Source organism: Eleutherodactylus coqui, chromosome 1 (genome assembly GCF_035609145.1).
Source record: "Eleutherodactylus coqui strain aEleCoq1 chromosome 1, aEleCoq1.hap1, whole genome shotgun sequence".
Lineage (NCBI taxonomy): Eukaryota > Metazoa > Chordata > Amphibia > Anura > Eleutherodactylidae > Eleutherodactylus > Eleutherodactylus coqui.
Window position 1 is genome coordinate 366,471,453 of NC_089837.1, and position 26,095 is coordinate 366,497,547.

The following is a 26,095-nucleotide window of genomic DNA, read 5'->3' on the forward strand; positions in this document are numbered from 1 at the left end:
GCCAAAATGCTTAAATTAAGCAGAAACCTGCTAAAATAAGGAAAAACGTTTGCAGCTTTGGTGTACAGTTTACCAATGGCAGCCTATGGAGCTGTCCAGCCTTGTCTAGATGTTGTTTTTGACCATCTAGATGGTGATCTCGGACAGAACCTTGAACTGGGTTCTAAGTGCTATGAGATTGAAGCATAATTCTCTGCAGTGCATACAGAGGAATAATAGCATCCTGGAGGACAGGGTACAATAATAATGAGCAGTGTAGATGTGATTTCAGTAACTGCAACACAGTATATCACTTACTATTAGCCATGTCTGTCTTTACATCCCTCTCAAAAACAGTGTTTTAGCCTACAATGCCTACCCAGCATTGTTCATATATTTATAATTATATATTAAAATGAAAAAAGTACAACGTTAGTGAAACCAGAGGTATTAATACGCATTAGTCTAAATTTGTCTGAACCCACAAAAATTTCTGCAAGACCTGCTAACTGCTGCATGTCAACTGCCAACTATAACCAGTTGCCTTGAAGTATTATATTCATTATACACAAGTAGCTATTTATTTCGTAAATACTAAGGTTACTTATATATATTGATTTCTGACCTATTTTTGACTTGCATTATTATAAAAGTGCCCATAAACCTTCAATATCCGTAGACTAGCTTTTTCTCCCAAATCCTTCAAACACAAATGCTTTGTTCCCATGATTGAAGAGCAGGAAAAGCTGCTGCCAGATAGTTCTGACAACAGCTTATCTTGAGGTGGAACAAAAGGATCGGGTGTTGAAATTCAGGTGTTGATGGAGCCTATCTCTTTTATGCTTCTATACATTTTTTCAATTTTTTATTTGTTGCTTGTTTTTTTGCTTTTTACAGTATTGTAATGCATTTACTCCTTTCCAATCCAATTTGTATCCTGGTTTTTCTAGGGGGCGTACTCTTTTTCTGCCGTTATACAATGATGCTATATGCTGGCTAAAGCCAGTACTGCATGAGGTGACACATTGGATAGGCTCCGACAGCAGAGAGGCTGGCAATATACAGTAAGAGAACCCTAACGGACGTCTTCCAACATCGGAGCTGTACAGCCTTAAATCATAATGTCTTCAGACGTCAGACAGTGGACTGGAAAGGGTTAAGTTGCACATGAAACACACTTGGTCATATTATACAGTACTTGGAAATTATACTTATAAAGGTATTGCAGTTCACACTATAAAAGGAAACTGTCAAACTTTTTCATAGAAAAAAATGAAGTATCAGCAAAATTATCCTTTATTAAAAGAATCAGAAAAGCACATGTAACAATTGAATCTTGTTACTTCTGCCATGAGCAATATGTTATACTGGGCACTTATTAACAGCATGGTTGCATTACCCAATTTAATAGTCATCTGCTTGTGTTAAGAACAGCCTTTCTATTTCATAATGAATGGATGTAATAAGACTAGACTAATTATTTTCTTGTCTCAATTCAGGCTTTTACGCTTTTTTTTCCCAAGCAATTTATGTAAAAGATTTTAAGAGCAACAGGCTTGTTTAATATGTTCTCAGCACAGAACTTATAAAACAGAAGGGCAGATGATTTGCTTGTTTACTGACATAATTATTTTTACTTCTTTTTTTTATTTTTCCACATGAGAGTTTGCAACATTTCCATTCATTTATGTGTAACATATCACTGAGCAACCTCTATAAAATCTATGAATTTAAACAAATTTTGCTCATCCTGAACTTTCTATTTCAGAAACTACCACATAAACAATTTCCAAGGAAGCACAACAGTTTGGTTGACTACTGTGTAATGCACATAGCCGAACAGCTGTAAAATGAATATTGCTCTTCTACTGCACATTGATATATTGCCAGCTTCCTTTCAGTAGAATAGCTAATGTCTTAGACATGCATTGAATGCATTTTGCTTCTTGGCTCCTACTTGGAATTGTAGCAGTTTTTGATTTTGAGGTTTGAACACAAATTTGCATTACAAGTAATACATATCCTGTAAGTAATGCATAAGCCTTTCCAGGGACTAATTTTTTGGTATAGATTTGACAGTGAGTATGTGTATGCAAATAAGGGAGATGGAACTATTCCTCTGCAGCCTCACCTATTGGATTGCAACATTTCTGCAAGTGAATATTAGACTCTTTATACAAGCCTTGTAACAACGACTGGGAATTGAAAGCCAAGCCAGAATCCACACGCAGACAGCTGTTTCGAGGTGCTTGCCCCTCATCAGTGTACAATAGGTTTCTGACTTGGCTTGCGAGAGGCCTGTGACAAACACAGTCATATTGGCTTAAGTGTATATGCCACAGTGTCTATTGCTGAAGCTTAGTCCAGTGCAGCCTGAATGACAAGGTGGGGTCATTAATTCTTTAGTTCCTGAAAACCTATTTAAGGGGTCCTTCACACAAGTTTTTTTTTAGTGCGTTTTCATTTAATTTTAATGGGTTCATTCTCATTTCTTTTTGTTGCACGTATGGTTTTTGCAGGCGCAAAATAACAGTACCTGTTCTATTTTGTGCGTATTTTCACATAAAAGAGGCTTATAGAGGTCTATGAGAGGTGCGCAAATATGTACGTGCAGGTATGTACAAAAGGCTGCGCATACCTGCGAACATCGACAACTTGTTTGACGTAATAGCCATTTAAATCAGGGCAGGGTGATTCCCCCACCCACACATAGTATGGCACGCAACACCAAGTTCACTTGTGCTCTGTACAAAAAAGTAAGAATAGATACTGTCCGGGCCTGAGCAACAAATGCATGTCATAACAGAAGAAACTGTAATAAATAACTGTATTAAATGAGTCATGACTTAAAGTAATCTATTCAAAAGTATCTGCAACAAGATTTTAACATCAGTGGTCAACAGAAATATTGCACAATAGGAATCAGGAAGAGACAACTCCTTTCTCGATTTAGGAATTAAGACAACACCTCTTAGTTGAGACTATGCCTCTTTCCAATTCCTTTTTAGTGGGAGACTATATATACACTTGCTTTGCATCTAAAGCTCTTAGCTGAAGGGCACAAATAACATCCCAAGATTTAGACTTCCCGTATGTAAGCTACTCTTTTGTATATTATGACCTTGTATAATTGCTTTCATAGCATCTCACACTACAGATACTATTGAATGGCTGAGCGCTGCCTCTGATTGGTCAAAGCGCTCAGCGAATCAGAGGCAGTGCTTTCCGGAGGCGGGGGTTTTTTAATCCGCGGCCAGAAAAAACTAAGAAGAAGAGTGAAGGGGACCATGGAGAAGAGCCGGACATCGCTTCTAGGTGATGTATGATTTTTTTTCTGCAATTTTTTTGTTGCGGTCACCTATACATTCGTAAAAAAAATCACTCGTCTGACTGCACCCTTAGACAATCTTTCAGCAACTTTCTGCAAATCGTGCCTTTAACATTCCTTGTCAAAAAATAATCAAGCATGTTGAAGGAGTGCATCTATATGCAAATGATTAAAGTTGTGGTGTGATTAGATGAACAGTCTTTCCACCTGAGGCCCTAAAAGTGGTTCCACTCTTGGCTTATAAAAATACTCTCAGAGGCTACTTCTGTGTAGCAGACCTCTTTTTCCGCTTGTGTAGAGCTTGTTGACCACTATAAAGGCCTGCATGATGCAATCAAAGAGATATCTCCCAGTTAACAGAATTTGAGACGGGATGAGCTAGTGGAATGCGAGAAGCTGGATGACCCTATCGATTAATTGCCCGCCAGCTGTGAAGCTCTGGCCAGACTGTTGGGAGGTGTTGGCACCAGTCAATTCATGAGGGCTCCTCGACAGATCATCAGTAGACAGAATCATCTGATCATTCGACAAGCACGAGCAGCTCCAACTGTTTTGTTGTCCACCATCCAGACACAGATGGCACGAGTGTCTGTCTAAACCCTGTCTGCCCATTATGATACCACGGGAGGTGGTGAGTTCTCCTTCAATGGAAGTGTTCAAACAAAGGCTGGACGAATATCTGTCTGGGATGATTTAGTGAATCCTGCACTGAGCAGAGGGTTGGACCAGATGACCCTGAGGTCCCTTCCAACTCTACCATTCTATGATTCTATGATCTTCTGGTAGTGTCTGAAGTCTGTCTATCCATTCTATAATTACATGTACTGCTTTTAACACCCACAAGCCATTTCCTCCATTTGCAGTGGCTTGTGAATGCAGCTCAGCTGTGTGTTTGTCATTGAGGGAGTTAAAAAAAAATACATAAACTGATAAAAAAAGATAAAGTAAACTGGACAAGCAGGCATGTTATGCACACATTTATGTACGGTATACACGTGTGTCATTGCAACTTGTTTCAGTGGTCAATACATGAGGACACATTAATAAGTTTAACAGAAGTGAACTGCTAACCCATTCACCTACCCTAGAACACCAAAAAAGGAAGAGCTGCTCTAGACAACCAAAGTGCCTTAGACTAGGACAGTTTTAATTTGTAGGAAACATTTTTTTAGTTTTTTTTTTTAACATAAACCAATAGTGTTTTAAGTTCAGTTCTTTAGAACCACATGGGGTAAAGGTGTCACATCAGTAAAGCTACGGAGTGGAACTAGGTTGTTTTCAGCAACAAATCCAGGTTTAGTTTGGGTACTGATGACAGCCATGTTTTTGCCTGGAGGTCTAGGATTGAACAACTCAATTCTGCCTTTGCTATAGAGCGGTACACTGCCCCCTTGCTGGTGTAGTGGTCTAGGAAGCTATCGCATACAACAATTGGTCACCTCTAGTAGTGGTACAAGAGACAATGACAGCTCAGGGATATGCTCAGGACATCCTGCAGCCACATGTGTTGCCTCTCATGGCAAGGCTTCCAAAAGGCATTTTCCAGCAGGGTAATACTTGGTCACAGGAATGCATCCATAATATTGCCACACTTCCCTAACCTGCCTGGTCGCAAGATTTATCACCGATAGAACATGTATGGGACTATCTAGGACGCCAACTTCAACAACATACAAGTTTGTACGATCTGGAGGCTCAGTTATAAATAATATGAAGCGATATGGTGGAGGATACCATACAAAAAGTGTATGCCTCTAATCCCACCTGTATCCCATCTTGCATCCAAGCTAGAGGCGTACCAAAAGAGTTCTAGAGCCTCCCTGCAAGTGTTCAGTTTTCTGCAATAAATTATGCTTTTGCTCTGATATTGTAATCACTTACTTAAATTAACATTACAATCACAAATAGAAAGTTTAATTTGATTCCAGCAACTCCTTCTAGGTGCTTGATTTTTTATACAATGAATATAAATCCAACATCCTCTTTCAGGCCACCAACCTGAACAGAGAGGGAAGCCAAATCAGTATCGCTTTAGTGACAGGTACAAAAACATTGTGTAGAGTAGGTTCATTTTATCTAGCATTTTGCATATCCACACTACGGCATTATTGTATCTTGACACCACCAGGAATTTCTGGTTGAGCCAAAATTGACAAGGGGGTGACGCCCCATATACGTGGTTGGCTGCACAGGTTGTTGGGCACCAGGTCCTGGAAGGGCACTAAAAATTGATAGAAAATCGATGGAGCAGCCACCAGTGGTGCAGCGCCGTAGCCACAGCTGCAAGTTGCTTCCCCCAACCTGGGCAGCAGGAAGGCTAAAGGCAACTTACTCTGCTTTTATGGCAGAATGTATTTTGATTGCCAGCTGTGAGTGGGGGAGTGCCCATCACAAGGCACACATGCGGCTGCTGGCATGGAGCTCACAGCCAGTGGCCATCAGGGAGGGCTGAGATGCTGCCAGGGAGGGAGGTGTGAGACGGCGGCCGGGTGACACGCATGGCAGAAATGCAGAGGTGAGATGCTGCACTGTACGGAGCTCACGGACGGAGGTGGGGACGGAGGCCTGAGGTGGCGACAGTGATAGAGGTGTCAAGCAGAGGGCTGAGGCTGTGGCAGGGAAGGAGGTGTGAGGCGGCGGCCGGGTGGGACGCATGCTAGAAATGCCGCCCGGGACTGAGGTGAGACGCTGCACTGTGTGGATCCATTTCTGTCTGCCATGGAGGGTTAGCCAGAGGGTTACTGTTCTTCTTAGGCTTACATTATAACATGTAAATGCGGGCATGTTACTGCAGATGTCATGCTGCCTTTTTCATCCCATGTGTTAGGTCCCTAACTTTTCTGCTCAGCCACTCAATCAAGTTCACTGCTAGTGCCATTCAGTCCAGCTCTTTGAACACAAGTTAATGGTTATACTGATTGTGTACTGGCTATACACTGTGCCAGAAAAAGCTGAGTACTATATTAGTTTTGGAGTTGTGTGTCAGTCAATTTTTGTACTCTAGGTTTATTAGCTTTAGGAATTAAGTGTTAGTGCAGCAGTCACCAGGTAGGCTCAGAATGGTTCCGGTATCTTCCGTAGTGGGGTGGTTCTTTTCAGGATGGGTGCTTCGTTTTGAGAGACCAGTTGGGATCATGTGTTTCTGGTATTCTTGTCCTTGTCCCCAGTAACTAGTTATATTTGGTTATAATATTATTAATTAGTCTGTAAAGATTAGCATTTCTCGTTCCTTGCTGTGCTCCGTTTTTGTACCTGAAATTAGTCACTATTGGTTCTGTAAACTAGTCATACCAGATGTGACAATAATATGCTATATAATAAGTTAAATGAAAATTAAACTAAAGAAAACTTTAAATGAAATTAATTATAACGTACAATGCAATGATATACAAATGTCAAAATGGCATTGATAGCCCACCTGTTAAAATAGGTTGTCCCGCCTAACATTCCATGGTTAGATTTTCAGTAAATTGAACCTGACTAATTCATACTGCATAATAACTGCGATGATCACATAAAACCTGGGGATTTCTCACAAGTAAAGACAAGAGAAGAGTCATGAATGGAATCCCAAATTATATTCCTGTGCTCCCTTAATGTGCAATAATTACTCTAATATTGAATAAAAAACAGTTTGTAGTTGTGAGCAGTGTTATCAGTTAAAGGAGATGTCCCGAGGCAGCAAGTGGGTCTATACACTTCTGTATGGCCATAATAATGCACTTTGTAATGTACATTGTGCATTAATTATGAGCCATACAGAAGTTATAAAAAGTTTTTTACTTACCTGCTCCGTTGCTAGCGTCCTCGTCTCCATGGTGCCGACTAATTTTCGCCCTCCGATGGCCAAATTAGCCGCGCTTGCGCAGTCCGGGTCTTCTGCTTTCTTCTATGGAGCCGCTCGTGCCAGAGAGCGGCTCCGTGTAGCTCCGCCCCGTCACATGCCGATTCCAGCCAATCAGGAGGCTGGAATCGGCAGTGAACCGCACAGAAGAGCTGCGGTCCACGAAGGTAGAAGATCCCGGCGGCCATCTTCAGCGGTAAGTATTGAAGTCACCGGACCGCCGGGATTCAGGTAAGCGCTGTGCGGGTGGTTTTTTTAACCCCTGCATCGGGGTTGTCTCGCGCCGAACGGGGGGGGGGGGTTTAAAAAAAAAAAAACCCGTTTCGGCGCGGGACATCTCCTTTAAGCAGAATCTCTTCATTCCGCACTGTCCTAATATATTGTTATTGGCAGGACGAAATTTCAGATCATTGAATTTAGTAAATTAACATTTACCAGTAACACAAATATTTGTTTATTGATTTAATAAATCATTTCTATCTGGACTCCGTTATCAATAGACCAATTAATGATTTGCTAAATAAGAAAATACGTCTTTATGAATATAGTTTTAACTGTTCCTTTATGCTTTTAGTTCAGCCATGGAAAGAATCTCATCCTAAACTTTTTAAAATGTTAGTATCTGCTCTATCTGTTTAGGTTGCTTAGACGTGCTCCATATGAAAAGCATGCCTAATGTAGCAGGACCTGGCTGGGGAATGGTAGTGTACATCAGAGGCGTAACTTGAAGCTCCTGGGCCCCAATGCAAAATCTGGAATGGGGTCCACAACTATAATGCTTTATTCATAGTACTGGGTTCCCTATATGGAGAAGAGAGGCCTAATGGGCCCCCCAAGGCTCCTGGGCCCGGGTGCAACCACATCCCCTGCATCCTCTATAGTTACGCCCCTGGTGTACATGTTTAGGGTGCACACTGGCCCTTTAAGAGAATATATGGAAGTGCTCATTCGCTATGGTCAGGGAATCGGCAGCGACATCTGTGACAAACTTAAGTATTTGCTAATTAGTGGAAACACACTATAACTTCTTACTAAGGCTAGTGGCACTTAACTGTGAGATGCATTTGAGGGACTAAGGCACAACTTGTATCGGACAGCTCATAGACAACCATCTATGTGATGTCAAATATACATGGCCAATGCACATTCATGGACTTTGCATGTCCTATTTCTCATCCAAGAAATCTGGAATCTATTGAACTTTCCTTTCAGATTTTTTTCTCATATTTTGAAAAGTTTAAATTCTATGCACTAGTCAAAATATCCATTAATTTTGCCAAAAACAATGAATCTGTTCAATATGTACAATATAAATCTAAACCTAAATGTGAATACAAAAAAGTATTTTCCCAGTGGAAGAAAAGATGCCCAGATAATAACCTGCAGAGTAAGAGAATCCTAAAGCAGTGGCCCTGAAATTAGTTGATATCTGCAAAAATAATACAGCATTTCAGATAATACCGGTAGATACTTTTATTTGAAATCTAAATTTTTACCTTTTAACCTAAGGTGACTTTTGTGCTTCATAAACTCTCTTTGTTAGGAAAAAAACATAATATAATTATATAACTGAATGTAAAAGCAAAACAGCAGTTCTCAGCTGTAATTCTCAAGGTTACAGAAATGTTTCATAAGAATAGTGGTAATGGACTAGTTGTTGTTATGTGGAAACAGCCTTAGGCTATATGCATACAAATGATTTTTCAGTCCGATTTTGGGGCCGAAAATGGAATGGAAATACTACCCATTCATTTGAATGAGTACTATTTCCATTAGGAATGATTTCGTAATCCTGCACTGAGCAGGGGGTTGGACCAGATGACCCTGGAGGTCACTTCCAACTCTACCATTCTATGATTCTATGAGTATATGCGAATGGCTTTTTTCCACTAATCTATTAAGGCAGTGATAGCCAATCAAACACTGTTAGTATGAAAGAACCCCTAAAAATGTTTCCCCTCTCAAAGAACTCCTACTCCCACAACTATTTCAGATTAACTTTGTACAAGTGAAGGAAAAGCATGCCAGAATTCTTATCCAGAACAAACCCTGGAACCCCTTGTTGGGAAATCTTGTGGGGTAGATTCAATAATCCTTATTTATTATCTACAAAAACTTCTTTTACAGCTTTCTCTTTCTTTAGTGAATAGTCATGCCTTCATTCATAGAAATTGAACAGGTAAGCAGTTATGGACCATGTTACTTTGAATGATTATTTTAATCCAAAAATCCATTTGGAAGCCATGCATCACCTATATATTTTTTACTAGTTTGAACTAGATTCTAATAGTATATTTCTTCCTATTTCCATTTGTGTACATGATTAAGGAGTAGTTATATTGCGCGAGCTGCTGCTCTGAGCTTTTAACAGCAGTCCCATTACTTGCTTTGCAGTAGCAAAGTAGACAAGAAACCCTCTACTGAATCCACTAATCAGCTCAGCAGACTCCTGGTTTAGGAGGAGAGGAGTATTTGCTGTATACAAAGCTCAGTGTACCCCTCTATGCTAATTTTTCCAGAATATTGTATGTGTTGATAAAATAGGTACATGATCCCTCTCAGCCACTAGCACCATAGACCAGTGATTCCCAACTAGGGCACTGTGGCACCCTGCGGTACTGTGAGAAGCTCCTAGGGGTGCCTTGGGGAGGGAGAATTTTTTTTGCAAGGGTGTGGCAAATAAAAATTTTCTTGACGAGGTATGATGTAAGTCGAAAAATGTTGTGAAACACTGTCATAGGCACTATTCAAAGGGATGTCACCACAGAAAACCCCTTAACCCACTATAATATCTCAAAAGAAACAGATTAAGAATGTCTAATTTTAATTTTTCAACTCACTTGCATTCACGGCTGTAATCCTACAATTAGCCCATTTCATGAAGCGCTTGGAGTCTTCTCCATTACATTTCAGAGTTCAGCAGTCTTCTGTGTACATTAGTATACAGTGCTTAGACCTAATGAAGGATTACTTAGGGGATGCAAGTGAATAGAAACATAATAGTCACATATTCAGATTTTGTGTCTTTTGCTCTATCCAGCCATTACAGTAGTTTAGTGGGATTTCCATGGTGACAAATTCTCTTTATATATCGAATATCTATTCCCTAACATATTACCACTAAAGTGTAAATTAGTTCATTTTTTATGTGATATTAGGTGTTGCAATTCTCTATTTTAAAAGGTCTTCCCTTAAAAGATGTGGAGGCAGTATTAAAGTATGAAAATACAAATAATATAATATGGTAGGTTATCCAAAAGTAGAATGTTGATTTTTTTGCTTTTATACCGTTCTTCTAGCTGAGCACTTAGAGATATGACACTGAGCTGTTCTATAATTATAATCAGATGGAAGCTCTGAAAAAAAGATCTTTGGGAGTATATATAGAAATATCATATCGAGCTACTTCTTATGATCACTTCTAAAGTATTGTTGTGATTTTTTTTTCTGCATCAGGTGCAAAAAAATGTTTCTGTGTGATAATTCATTCTCTGCTCCCACCAACCCGTAATTTTGCACCACATGTATCCAAAAGTCCTGAATTTTCACCACACCATGCCTAGAGGCAAAAATAGTTATTACCCAGGAACATATCCATTCTGCATTTTAGGCAGTTATCACTCACAAGCTCCAGATTTTCTGTAAAAGCTAGTAACATAAAAACCAGCAGTAGAGAAGAGACTTTTCTGCTATGAATATTATAATGATTGAAGATAGTGTGGGAGAAAAATGTTCCTAGGCTATGGTACCTAATGTAAGCTACAAAAGCCAAAAATTGTTTTGTACTGTGTTCTCCAGTTTTCGGTTTATTATGCATGGTATGAGGCTACAGATAGATGTAGAAGGTAAAGTTAAAAGTCTACATTTAAAATGTATTTATGCCAATTGTAGTAATAAAATATGCCTTTTTTAAAGTTACATTGGAAGGTGTAAAGAATTTTCACAATATTGTTATGACTTTTTCCTCACTTGCAAAATTTTTAAAATAATGAAAAAAGTGTCCATGTTCTCCCAATGTATTAAACAGAGTGAAGAATTATGGCACAAATCTATTTCCATTCATAACAGACATTCAGTAACTCAGAGAGTAAAAAGGCATCAAGCCGTACACCCTTTAATACAATTGACACAAATTTTGACAACTTTTCTCCCCGCTTTGACTGGTTTAATACATGCCATTGATAGCAAATATGAGTTAAAGTCTCTATAATATAAACCTTCATTTAATCGGTATGTATGTTATTAGAAACAATGCTCAATTGTATCCAGAACTCCCATAGAGGTCAATGGACATATGTACAGTCACTAGAGATGAGCGAGCGTACTCGGAAAAGCACTACTCGCTCGAGTAATTTGCTTTATCCGAGTATCGCTGTGCTTGTCCCTGAAGATTCGGGTGCCGCTGCGGCTGACAGGTGAGTCGCAGCGGGGAGCAGGGGAGAGTGGGCGGGAGAGAGGGAGAGAAAGATCTCCCCTCCGTTCCTCCCCGCTCTCCCCGCTCCGTGCCGGCACCCGAATCTTCAGGGACGAGCACAGCGATACTCGGATAAAGCAAATTACTCGAGCGAGTAGTGCTTTTCCGAGTACGCTCGCTCATCCCTAACAGTCACCAATCCCTTAATTTCCTGTCTGGATACAACGAGTGATTGTTGCCTCATCAGGTGGGACAGTGTCCTGTGGATATGCCATAAATGTCTGTAATGATGACAGTCCTTCAAGAGGTAGTTGCTAATTGTCCTCATTTTAAGGGAAAACTATAATTCTGTATCAGTAATTAATCTCGGCGTCTAATACAGATAACTTGCTGTGTTATGTCTTTCTAATGAAGACATGTAGACCTACAGGGGGTAGACAAAAATATGGATACACCATACGAAATGCATGCCTTGAGTTACAAGGGATTCTAAATCACATTTCACAATACTACCAATAAATTTTACCCATATGATTTTTAGCTAATGATTAAAACCCCATGTAGATCCCTCCTAATGGTCTGGAAATCAAACATATTTACTACAGCAGAGTTAGTAGGCGATGCTGTAGTTGTTGTGTGATGCAATTTTCTGTATAATAGCGCAAACATGTGGTAAGTGTTATTTGTCTTCGAGACAGCATTCTACGCAGTTGTGAGTGAATCATGGCAGAGCTGACGGAATTTCAATGCCGTCAAATTGTTGGGGCCCATATGGGGGGGCCTCTGTAACAAAGGTAGTGGAAGTTTTTGCTGTATCACATACAGTACGTACCATGCAGTAAGCCTGCAAAGACTGCATTCAACAAACAACAGCTGGATGGAAATGTGTGAGTTACAGAGACAGACGATCATTGCGTAGAGTTGTGATGAAAAAGAAGCCAACCACAGCTTGGGTACAGTCAGCTTTGGTATTACTGTAATTAATGTTTTGAGAAGTTTGACTTTGTTTTAACCTTGCCCATTTTCTATGTTTAGCGATCAAAATATACTTTATCCCTTTTTACACAAACAAATAATAAATGTCAGTCCAAAATATGCAGCATAAAGACACCAATCTACTGTCAAAAAACTGTTGCCAACACAAGTATAATCCCCTTGAAACCCAGATTATGGTGGTTTAGCTGTTGATTTGCATAAGGATAAAACTACTGTATATTCTCATCAGCTGATCAGTTGTAAAACAAAATGGTTGTCACACAGCGGAAGTGGATCCGCTGTGCCTCTAAACCAATTTGACTTAGGGCTGTATCTAGGGGTGTACCTCGAGACACTCACTTTTCACCCATTAACTCCAGCAGTTGGGATCTGGTCTTCACTATGAGGATCCACAGATGACCACCACAAAAATTGTCTCAGTTAAGAGGCAGCTGATGCAACTGGGTCTGGAATATTGTAGCACAGTACCAGAAATTATAGATGGATTCAGAGTCAAAGAACAGAGCAATGGTCAGGACTGTCAGAATTCTTCAGTAACATGGCAACGAATGGTTTAGACTTCTTGTAGTTGACAAAAAGAGCCAAGGTTAGGACAGGTGGATCTCTTATGCAGTCAAGAAGCAGGCCATAGGTCGAGGAAGGCAGAACATAGAAGAATCCTGATCAGTAAACTAGCTGAAGTCAAGATAAGGCAAGCCAAGTAGGGCAGGCACCAGTCAAAACCCAGTAGAGATCAGGCAGAAATAGTCTAGCAGATTAACACAGTAAAGGGCTATTGGCTCAGGCACTATTCAATGGGGAACGGTTCCTTAAATAGACTGGAGTCTATCCGAATTGGATGGGGATTAGAAAGTAGGTGCATATGCTGACTCTTTAAAAGGCAGACCCCATCACATGGTCACCTTCCAATCAGAAGTAACAGGCAAGAGACAGAATGTGGCATCTGCAGAAAGTAACATGAGCGGTATAGAACCAATCATGCCTGAAGGCAGGAGGAGGTAAGAGATGTCAATGGCCATAACAATGGTTTTGCATTGGTAAAGCTTTACTTATACATGGGAGACTGTATTTCAAACTTATAGTGAATTGATGAACTGCAAAAGATTCACTTAACCAGTACATATACTTGATCTGCGAAGAAATTTTAAGTAAGTAGCAAACTTTTGAAAATATCACCATATTTTACCACCTACATCAGGAGGCACTAAATAAAGCATATGTGTATACTATACTGAAATCAAAGGAAATAACTATAAAAAATACTCCTACTTATAAAATACTAATAGTCAAAAATACCAAATAATACTGCAAGTGAATAAACAGCTGTTCAAACCTTGTGATCTTCTATCTGACGCTTTATATCTTCCAAATCGGGGCCCAGAATTGCAGCCTCCATCCTCCTTGTTCTTGCTTCTGTTTGTGAAAGCCAATCACTTAACTGCTGTAGTTGTTGATTCTGAAGCTCCATCAATGTTTTGTGCAAACTAAAATTAGATAATAAGATACAATTAGATATATTTACTTAATATCAAATGAATTGAGAAAGATAAATAGGTGCAAACATTAATGCATCATTTTCACAAGTTTGTAAGTATTTATTTCTTCCAGAAGCTGATCTCTATCAAAAATGCAGTGGTCCCTCGAATAACCATATTAATTTGCTCTGAGGAGAATATTATAATCTGAGAAAACTGTAACTGTAGAACATAACTCTAAGGAAACAAATCATTGGATCAAAAGCCCACAAATTGTCAACCAATAAAAGGAACCAAAAAACTCTTACAGTGCATATGGAGAATAGGAAGAGCCACTGAGAAGTACAGAATGAATTTTTATGTGGAGGTCAGGAACCTTTCCATGGTCAGGTACAGTACACAATGTTTGTAATAAAGATAAAAAGGAATCACCTTGACCTGATGCAGCAATAGCAGATAATAGAGTAGTACATGAAGTACAGATAGACAGCAGTACCTTACAGGTAAGTGGCACTAATGCACTTGCAGCACAGTTCTAAGTCAATATAGTACATGTATTACAAAAAATTGGTAAAACTTATTGACTCGAGTATAAGCCAAGCTATACTCAAGTATAAACTAGGTAAAAAAATAGCAATACGCACCTCTCAGCCGGCCTCTGTGTCCCCAGCCGTGCGGCAAACTGCTTCAACCTTCTCCCCGCTGTCATCTCCCTGGCTTGGTTTTGAAATCCCCGTCATCAACATTGTGTAAGGAAGCGCTGTGATTGGAGAATGACATCACTGAATGGCTGTGATTGGTTTAACGAGCGCTGGCTGTGATTGGCCGGCGCTCGATCCAATCACAGTGCTTCCTCACACAGCGCTGACTGCGGGGATTTCAAAACCAAACCAGGGAGATGACAGCTGGAAGAAGACAGAAGCAGGCTTGTTGCATGGCCGGGGACAGCATCGCGCTGGGGACACAGATGCCAGCTAACAGGTGAGTATTGAAGTTTTTACAAATTTTTTACTTCACTCAAATATAAGCCAAGGGGGGCTTTTTCAGCACATTTTTTCTGTGCTGAAAAACACAGCTTATACTCGAGTATATATGGTAGATATCAATACTGTACCTATAGAAGCCGCTACCCAGACACCTCTGCCCTGGTCTAGTCACCTCACTGGCTGTCTGTTAGATACAGAATTTGATTCAAATTCACCACCCTCATCCACAAAGCTCTCCACAGCACAGCACTGTCATACATTGCTTCCCTCACCTCAATCTACCACCCAGCCCGCACCCTCTGCTCTGCTAACGAGATCAGATTAAGTGCCCCTTTATTTCTAACCTCTCATTCCCGCCTCCAAGACTTCTCCAGATTAGCACCAGTCCTCTGGAATGCACTACCAAAGCTACAAATGACAAAGGGGCCAGCAGCACGTACAAAAGATGCTTGATGTAAGGAGGAGATCCACCGCGTAGTCAAGAGGTAGAAAAAAGCATACCTTTATTAGATATCCCAGATAAACCACGGACAGCAGCAACGTTTCAGCTTTTGGTTAGCCTTTGTCAAAGCTTGACAAAGGCTAACCAAAAGCCGAAACATTGCTGCTGTCCGTGGTTTATCTGGGATATCTAATAAAGGTATGCTTTTTTCTACCTCTTGACTACGCGGTGGATTTCCTCCTTACATCAAGCATCTTTTGTACGTGCTGCTGGCCCCTTTGTCGTTTGTATATTTTGATATCCATAGGGCTCATTGAAAAGTTTGGGCTCAGACCCAGCGTGCACGCTACTATTGCTGCTATTTTTCTCCCACCCCGTATTACGGGCTTTTGAGGGGTGCTGCTGCATATTCTATTTTTTCTGGTGCACTACCAAAGCTATCCAGGCAATCCCTAACACACTAAACTTTAGGTGCACTCTAAAAACACACCTCTTTAGGGAAGCATACCATATCCCCTAAACCATGGTAACATGCCCCCTGTTCTACAGACTTCAATCCCTGCTAGCTGTAATCAACCGCCCCCTGCAGTCATACCGATTCATCCAGTATACGACCCAATTTGACTATTGTCTATGTGTATAACACCCTTCACTCTCCATTTCGCCATACCGTGCACATCTCCAGCCCCACTTTTATCGTTATAACGAATTTTGAACGATAATCTATGTGTCTAAATGGGGCTTTACTGGTGTTGTGTTAAAGGGGTTTTACAGCACTTAAAGGGGTTGTCCCGCGAAACAAAGTGGGGTTATACACTTCTGTATGGCCATATTAATGCACTTTGTAATGTACATCGTGCATTAATTATGAGCCATACAGAAGTTATTCACTTACCTGTTCCGTTGCTGGCGTCCCCGTCTCCATGGTGCCGTCTAATCTTCAGCGTCTAATCGCCCGATTAGACGCGCTTGCGCAGTCCCTTCTTCTCCCTTCTGAATGGGGCCGCTCGTGCCAGAGAGCGGCTCCTCGTAGCTCCGCCCCGTCACGTGTGCCGATTCCAGCCAATCAGGAGGCTGGAATCGGCAATGGACCGCACAGAAGACCTGCGGTCCACCGAGGGTGAAGATCCCGGCGGCCATCTTCACAAGGTAAGTAAGAAGTCACCGGAGCGCGGGGATTCGGGTAAGTACTACCCGTTTTTTTTTTTATCCCTGCATCGGGGGGCTATTGAAAAAAAAAAAAACAGTTTTGGCGCGGGACAACCCCTTTAACTATTGATGACCTATTCTTAGGATAAGTCATTAAAAGCTGATTAGCAGGAATCTGCCTATTGGAATCCCTGATGATCAGCTGCTTGAAGAGCCCTGGAGTGGACTCTGTGGCCTCTTATCAGGCATATGATGTCCCGTTCATTGGTCACATAGCCTGAGAGCGGCTCAGTTCCTCAGTTTTTGAATGAATCTAAGTAAAGCAGAAGGAATAAATTACGATTTTTATTTTTTTAGCAATTATATCATTTTAGAAATGTTTTTTTTGTACACCACACATAGGAATAAAGATTCCACCCCAAAATGGATACCCCCATTTGTCCCATGTTCAGAAACATACCCATTGTGGCCCTAATATTATGTCTGTATGCACAACAGGACCCTAACCGAAAGGAGCAGCCAGTGGTTTTCAGAACAGACATTTTGCTTGAAGGGGTTTTAGGCCTCATTGCCCAATTGTCGAGCCCTTGAGCGGCCAAAACGACAGAGAACCCCCACAAATGACCCCATTTTGAAAACTAGACCCCATAACAAATTCATCTCAATTTGGACTCCACAGTTTTTGAATAAATCAAACCAAAGCAGAAGGAGAAAATTACGTTTTTTGCTTTTTTGGCAACTGTGTCATTTTAAAAATAGTTTTTTTATACACCACATATATGAATGAAGACTTTCACCCCAAAATGGATACCCCTGTTTGTCCTGTGTTAAAATACATACCCATTGTGGCCCTAATCTTCTTTCTGGATATGATCCATGAGGGGAGATGAAACAAACTTTTTTTCTTTTTTTAAAAAAAACGTTTACATGATCACTGTTATCCATTGAATAGCAGCGATTATGTGACTGGGAACCGCATACAGTGGCTCCCGGTGACAGACCCTACTCTTGGCTACTCATACTAGCCAGGAGCAGGGAGTCTTTAAATTTCCCAGGGCCTCCAGCCCTCTGTGCGTGCATATGACTTAATGACATCTGGCTTCAGGTCCTGGAGGATCAGAATGCCGAGGGACATCACGGAGGACAGGGTTAAGTATCCTCAGCTTCCCCTACGGATCCGATCCAAAAGGGCAACTGAAACTTTAACTTTTATTTACTTTGCATTGACTTTAATGCGATCAGCGGTGATCACGCGACCAGGAGGGGAATCCTGTGGCCCGGGATGACAGCTCCAGGATGTCAGTTAACTCCAGTAACTGACAGCATGGAGCTGTCACGTCTAGAGCCTGCATGGCTTTAATCTCCAGAGGAAGCATATTTTTACATCCTCAGAAATTAAAGCCCAGCAGGCCAGGAGGTAGAAAAAAAATTGGGTGGTCACTAAGGAGTTAAATCTACCTGTAAAGACAGTATATAGGAGTGGGAGATGCAGGGGGTTCATAGGATACATGGAGAACATAGGTAGGGGTCATAATATATAGGAGGGACACATGAAAAGTATGCTTGTTATTTCAGAATTTCCATAGTGTTTTTTTTTACATTAGTGTTATCAAGTCACGGCATGGCAGCGTGCTTTGTTCAGTAACAGAATGGTGGCGTGATCCATTCAGTCGCGGCATGGTGGTGTGCAGGGGGGACTTTTGTACCACGGTCTATGAGTCTTTACCTATGCACCTGAGATAAAGTATTGTATAGTAAAGAACTTGGAAAATTGCTCATAACACCTTTTTTATGGGCATCTACTGTATTGAAAAGAATGCACTAATCTCAAGAAATGGTGAACAGAAAGTTATAGCAACCAATATCAGATTCAACCGATCAACTATCTTCGATATCTTAGTTTTCATATACCAGTAAGGCTAGAGCTACACAGCGACCAGAGCTGTGACACATGTTGCACAGCCAAAGATTGTAGTATTGCCATGCAACATACAACCCAATGTCAGTAAATGCAGTTGTAGCACAAAGTCACTGCATAGCTCTAGCCTCAATGTTAGTGTCTGTAAAGTAAGTAACATAAATTCGCAGTTGGAAAAAGAATATTTACGTCATTCTAATTTGTTTTATCCTGATTCTGATTTGTCTGTGTTTGCATACCAATGTTCTAAATTCAAACCATTGTGCATAAATGCGCTGTCATCTGCTATAACACTGCCTTAGGCTGCGAAAGTACAGCTGCTTCTTCATCTAATCCAGAGCAGGGTTGAAGGTGATTGACAATGTAAAGATGAATTTGCTAAAGCATATCTACAATGGATTTATGGAGTAAGTTTTACTAATGGAAGGCTTGGAAATAATAGATCACTGAATCAAAATTCATTAATAAATAAAAACACCACTGATCTTCGTGTAAGCATTTTATATTTGGTATCAATCATGTAATATGTTATTCATTCCAAACTTTAGTTTGGAAACTTTTATGACTAAATGCATGCCACTATCATTAGTTTGTTATTGTTTATTTGTCAAATGACTGGATTAAACAGTCAAAAAATCATACCATGAGCATATAGTGCATTATCTTATTAAGGGCTGAATTATTCCATCAGGATGCACCACAAGTCGCAGCTAGAGCTGTTGTTGCGGATTTCCAAACTAAAGTCTCCAGGTCTAACTATAGATTTTCATGCAGAATTTCAGGAGGATTCAAGCCATTTTCAATTCCACATACAAATCTGCAGGTAGCCCCGTGGATTTTGGTGCAGAATTAATTGCGTGTTGCAGTGTGTCTAATGGGCTAATTCTGACTGTGTGAAAGGTTCTTTATAGTATTAATGTAATAAACAATAATGTTCATGCAGGGTGCAGCTATAACACCCCTCATGGATGTCACCAACACTCCAGACCAAGAAGTAGTAAATGTCCACAAAGGAGCAATACAGACATAGAAAGTAGGGAGAAGAAAATAGGCAAATACCGGTAACAGAAATATGGGAATGGGAATGCTATCCCTAACCAACTTTGGAGTTGCACACTCTGCCTAAAAGCAAGGCAATTGCACTGATAAGGGGAGCCCCATGTCAGGAACCTGGGGGCCTAGACTGTCCCTAGATAGGGAATAGAGGGGAGGATCAATGCAGAAGGAAAGAGTAATGTATATAATGCATATAAATAGCTACAAGGACTTAGCTGACAGGAGTCTGCTGCTTTACCAAATACCACAGGCAGGAAAATAACTAGCATTCCTATAGAGGCGCGGCAAAGATAAATACACTTCTCAGACTCACGTATTTTGGCCATGTAATGCGAGCAGAGTTGCTAGAAAAATCTATAATGCTTGGACTGATTAGTGGCAAAAGAACACCTAGCCGCCAAAGGACACGATGGTTGATACTGTCAAAACTGATACTGGCATAGATATCACACAGTGCAAAACTGAAAAACATGGAAGGAGCTCACCTTTAGGGTTGCCAAGGGTCATGAATGACTAAACAGCTAACAAAAACAACAACTAGGGATGATTAGCCATGTAGAAAAATATCTCCCAATCAGCCAATCAGTGTGAAGAATGGCCCATTGAGGAATTTCCAACAGATGACACCTAAGGGGATTTCTGTAGTGACAGGAAGAAGGCACTTATCGGTGCCCAGACCTGAATGACATGGAACATGCACCGATGATGTGGTCACATGGATTGAGGCCATCTTGGTCCACCTCCTGATTATGGCCAACACACCACAACAGATGTGCTGAGTAGTGAACAACAATATCTGCACTTTAACACTTTTACATCTCTACGACATAGGGTCTTTCCCATATGCCCGCATAACCAACCTGCTATGAGTTACAAGTCCCCTATACTATTCAGAAACTATTGCTTCCTAGAAGATTAATTAATACCTACAAATAACTTAGACAATCTCTCTAACTGTGGCAATACATTCTTTGTCATAATAATTATTGAAATTTAACTATGTCTGTCTGATTTTGATTACCTGATCTGAGGGTCAAATTACTGTGTGAGTAAAACTCAATGTGTCACTGTTTTTAGAACATTCACATTTCACTGAAAAGGGCATATGAAGAATGCTCACAGAACTGAACAATGCCAGGAGGAAAGATCCTAATTCATTTCTGATTTAGAGCATAAATGTTGATTTTTCCTTCACGGCATCACATGGTTCTCTGCCTGTTTATAATCATAATAACCTATGGTGACAGGTATCATTTGTCCAAAGCTCCCAGAATTAAGAAACAATGACAGGTGTGTTGTTGGAAAGACTGGTACATTATATTAAGTCTATAATTTTATATAATAAATATGGCAAACAACTATATTTCAAGTTTACAGTAAAAGGCAATGGTAGCCTTCAGGAAAGAAAAGGTTTTCAAGTATATTTTGATACTAAAACAGACCTCACTAAAGTAGGTCTTTGATTGGGTCTCTATAGCACTAACTAGATATTTAGAAACCAAACTTGTTATACTTAAGCCCATTTACACGTACCGATTATCACTCAAAATTCGTTCAAATGACCAAAAATGAGCGATAATCATTACATGTAAATGTGGGCATTGTGCAATTTTTGTTTGAACGATGATTTTAAGGTAAACTTAAAATCTATCTTTCAGACACTGAGAAATAAAGTGCCTCTCAATAGACCGCACGTTGTTATCTCCACAGGTGTCAGAAGATAGTGTTGTAATTTGTTGGCAACTGCGAGCAGTACAATGCAGCTGTGTGCACAGCTGGGTGTGTGATTAATCCCACACTGGGCTCTGCAAACAGCTCCTGGAGGACCTTTTACAGGTAAATGAAGATGATAAAGTGTTAATAGCCATTAAGACTTTATGCAAATAGATCGCAAAATCTTTCAATCTTTCAGTCGTTTGAAAGATTAGCTTTGCGTATAAATGGGCCTTTAGCCGAATGAGTAAAAGATGGGGGTGCAATCTTGGTAAACAGTGGATGTAATTGTTTCCAACAATTATTACATATTTGAGATGTGTAATTAAAAACTAAATCTATAAATCTATTTTGGAAAAAAAACAACCAATCCAATCAGACTACAGAGTTTTAAACTACTGCTGCTGTCATTATTGCTATTTGTTATAGGGCTTATTCTACTTGTCCTATTCTGTGTCATTGTTGCCTCTAAAAAATAGAGCTGGTCCCATCAAAGTCGAATTTTTAATATTATATTCTAATAACAGGCTAAACTAGATGGACACTGTCTTCATTCGGCCTTACAAACTATGCTACTAGGTTACTATGTTACAAACTATGGATCATTGGTTTATTTCTTGAATGCATTTCTGCTAATACATGTGTGTTTTTGTAAACGATATATGTAGCTTTTAAAGGCTGTATAGATGTTTCTACAGTTTTTAAATTGATGTATTTTTATGCAAAGAAAATATTTGCAATTGGAATTTTTAAAAAATGTAACAATTTTCCTCCTACAAGTATGGTGTATAGTTTTTCATTATAAGCTGAAGGACTCAAGTTTTTGCAGAATCTGTCAGTGAGACTGATGGGTTCTCCAGGTTTTGGGCCAAAGAAAGCAGTCAAAGACAATGTCCTGTATAAATGGGAGTCTGACACCTGTCATTGGACCTTTTATTATAATATAACTAATGCTGTATTGCAATGTAGTGACACTACCAATATTTAACATGTCATTACATTGCTTAAAATCTAAAAGGAAAGCTAAAAACCTTGCATAGCAAATGTCAGCATCTGACAAACCCAAATTTGCAATTTCTATAAATATTTCAATGTTACCAGATACATTTTATTCAAAACCCTCTATATACAAACATCAGTTCCAATATCAATATAAGAACTGTTTATTAATTTTGTTTCAACAAAGTAAAATGTTTATTCTTAAGAACAACCTTATTTGTAGAAAATGCCTAGCTTGATCAATCAGGGCCTATACTGTGAGTATAAAGAAAGTGGGTCTCAATTTTGATATACTTCAATAAAAAAAAGATTTTTTGAAATATTCAAGTTTTTGAATCTCTCTTCCTTTTGATCTTGGCCCAGGCCCTGATATTTGAGAAGATCCAAAGGCTCTTTTGCCCCATAAGAAGACACAAGCGTTATTAATGGCTCATAGTAGTTGTGGGGCTCTGCTCTGCTACAGATTTTGCATCAAGGCACAGAAGCTTCAAATTATGCATATTCTTGTTGCCTGGTGGTCTCTGTGATGTCTGGGCAATAATCTATATAGGAATTGAGTTGGCACTAGCCTAATTATGAATCATATGGTAAATTTGTATGAATGAACTCTTAAAACTCAGTTATACGAGAAAGTTAATGTAACTAACTAATCTTAACTAAGGCTCATTTAATGTCCCTATATTTATAAATACAAAGAAAAAACAAGCAATACAAAAACACTATATTATCATCTATACTCTGAAGACTTACAGACAGTTTGCTAGTTGCTCAGTGAAAATGCCAGAGTGTATAAAGAGAATTTCCACACAAAATCACTTTGCCTTAAGCTGAAGTACAGAAAAGGACTAATGCTAAACTGCCACATCCTGCTCAATCAACCATGAGCCCATCTGACATGCCTTGTTCATTTGGGATCAGTACCCTTCAAACTAGTAACAGAGAATATATAAACCTGCCAAATTATCAAGTGGCTGACAGATTGATATAAACAGAACCCATAGTGCATGCAGGGCAACAAGGATATCTTTTAGAACCTGCTGCATATGTCCCGTTTCGTTTCTGATTTTATATATATACCTGTATGCATGTACATTTTTTTCTGTCGTATTCTATTATGTAACTACAGAAGTTCCATATCCTACATATACTTTAGTGGATTGAGGTATTAGACGGCAGAGCTAGGAATCTTAGTGCAATGTACATATGATATATAATGTTAAATACAACAATTCAGTATTTGAATGTAATTATTGATTTTAATAGTTTGTTATTATGGCCTTTTGCTTTTGGAGTCTAGTCTACCAAATAAATTATTGAGCTCAGCAACATCTTGCATATAACCTACTGCCCTCAGAGAAGTTCTATTTTCTGCCCTCAACCATTTCAGTGGAAAGGGAATTCAGATTATTATACTTCCCACTCATCTGTCTGATCCACACAATACTTGATATACTTCCTCCAACATTCTAACAAATATTTAAAATCGTTACAAAATATTCCTTCATTTATATCTATTTTGGACAATATAGATGTATACCTCACACTTAAATTGGACCCCACACCTGATTTCAAAAATATTTCTTCATTCTTTATTACATGTTTAGGAGGTCTTACCCCCCCCCCCCCCAAAATATCTCTCTCTATGCTCTATATCCCATTTCACCTATATTTCATGGACTACCAAAACTGAACAAAGCAACTTTCCCCGACCACTCAGACCTATTGTACCCGGAATAGCATCACTTTGTGAAAGACTGAGTGTATAGGTAGACATACACCTCAACAATTAGTGTAATGTGGCATAGCTGCAGGACAGCAAACAAGTCTTTAAGCAGGGCTGGTGTCAGCACCAAGCAAATCCAGGCAGATGTTGGTGCCCACTGTACAGGGGTAACGCAAAGTTATGATAATTTTGTCTGCTGTGAAAAAGTACCTTTTTCTTTAATACACATAGATCATAGAGGACTACAGAAATAATACGGGTCCCTGGATGTGTTCTCTCTTCCTTTTGTGTCCTGTGTTCTATGACTGGAGTCCAGTGAGAAGCTGGGGGTATAAAGCAAGCTGTAGGGTAGAGTGAGCAATGCCGGTGACTTTCCGGGATCACTCTGCTTGTATCCTTAATAGTGATTTATGTAATTAACCCATCAGGCCTAAGGATCAACTCACGACCATATCTGAAACATAGGAGGAGTGGAAGCACCGAGCCTTTCAGCTCTCTATAGAGATAGCTGAGCATACAGTTGGTACCCAAACTGAATATCCAAAATGCTCTTCCTTTTTGACTAAACAAACAGTCTCCATGTTCTGGATAAGTAGCGTGGCTGCACTTTAGAGTTTGGAAAGCACAGTAGAGGTCTAAATGAACTGTGGACCTGCAGTATCTCACTGGTGCTAACTACTTGTGATTCTGTTATTCGGACTAGAATGCAGCACATGGCCAGATGTCAGCCCTCAGCATTTGACAGCATAACATGTAGTGGTTGCATTAATAGAATTTCCTCAGGACTGGAGGAGAAATGTGACACTGCTACAGAGAGTGAAGTGCTATCTTACAGTTCTTCAGATTAAGAATCACCTACAGTCATTAGAGGCTATTTAGCCATGATATAGCGTAGAGCATACCAGATGTTCCTTAAGTGAGGTCAAGCCTCAGTAAAAACTTGAATGTGTGCACACAAATAGAGAGACTATAAGCAGGTCTGCTAGTTGTAATACAACAGATAAGTGTAAGCTCAATTATTTAGGAACAGCAGGGACTTTGAAGTGTGCAATATAGAGACTTTGGAAACTTTGATGTGTTTATGTCAGTTACAGAAGCCACTTATAACTTCTAAACAGTGTTATTATATATTGGTGAAGTACTATACCCGTGTCAGTTGAAATACTTTTTTTAACATTGAGACTATTATTTATCACTGCTGAATATAGTATAAAGTAGTTGTTCCTAAATCTGTGTTTCCCTGAAAATAATACCTGTCTTATATAAATTTTTGCCCTAAAATTGGCACAGGGTCTCATTTTCAGGGAAACTCTTATACTTGTATAGCAGGTGCCATCCGGGTCCCTCACGCTGGTCTCCACAGTACCGGGCAGGCTTGCTTGCAGTTCTCTGTCCCAACAGAACATTGCTTGATGGTAACGCGGTTTGCAAACCCTGCCTCCAGCAAGTGATGGCTCTGATTGGTTCTCAAGCCCCTCAGCTCAGCCACTCAGAGCCAGTGCTCGATGAACCAATTACAGACATTCATTTCATTGAATGGCTGTGATTGGTTCATTGAGCACTGGCTCTGATTGGCTGAACTGCGGCACTCAAGAACCAATGAAAGCCATTGCTTCCTGAAGGCAGGGTTTGCAAACTCCATTACCAGGAAGTGATGTTCTGTTGTCTGCTGAGGACTGAAGCAAGCTGCTGGAACACTGCAGAGCAGCGTGAGGAACCCGGACAGTGCCTGCTAGCTAAGTATTGTTTTTTTTTTCTTTATGTAGTGTAGCTAGGGCTTATATTTTAAGCCACCATCCCCCCTGAAAATCAGGGTTGAGCTTATTTTAGAAGTAGGTCTTACTTTCCAGGAAATGCGGTAGAAAGCGATAGTACACAGTACTGAGCAAGCTACATCCCTTTTTTCTATCACCTCATTTATAATTCTTTTTCTTTTGTAGCTACTCAGTACAATAAAAGTAATAAAAGTTTATATTTTTGTCTGGTGTCAACTTTGTATCCTGATACCTGCATCGCCTACCACCCACTGCGACACCACTCTGGCTGCTTTCATAGTGGTGCAACTGCCACTGG

The 26,095-nt window shown here is 39.9% G+C and overlaps 1 protein-coding gene across 1 annotated transcript in view; it reads right to left on the minus strand.

Moving 5' to 3' along the window:
• DMD (dystrophin) overlaps positions 1 to 26,095 on the minus strand; it is a 2,524,637-nt gene that overhangs the window by 1,605,904 nt on the left and 892,638 nt on the right. The window contains exon 12 of the mRNA XM_066577956.1: positions 13,895 to 14,045. Within this exon, the coding sequence (XP_066434053.1) occupies positions 13,895 to 14,045 (151 nt within the window). The remainder of the gene's footprint in view (positions 1 to 13,894; positions 14,046 to 26,095) is intronic.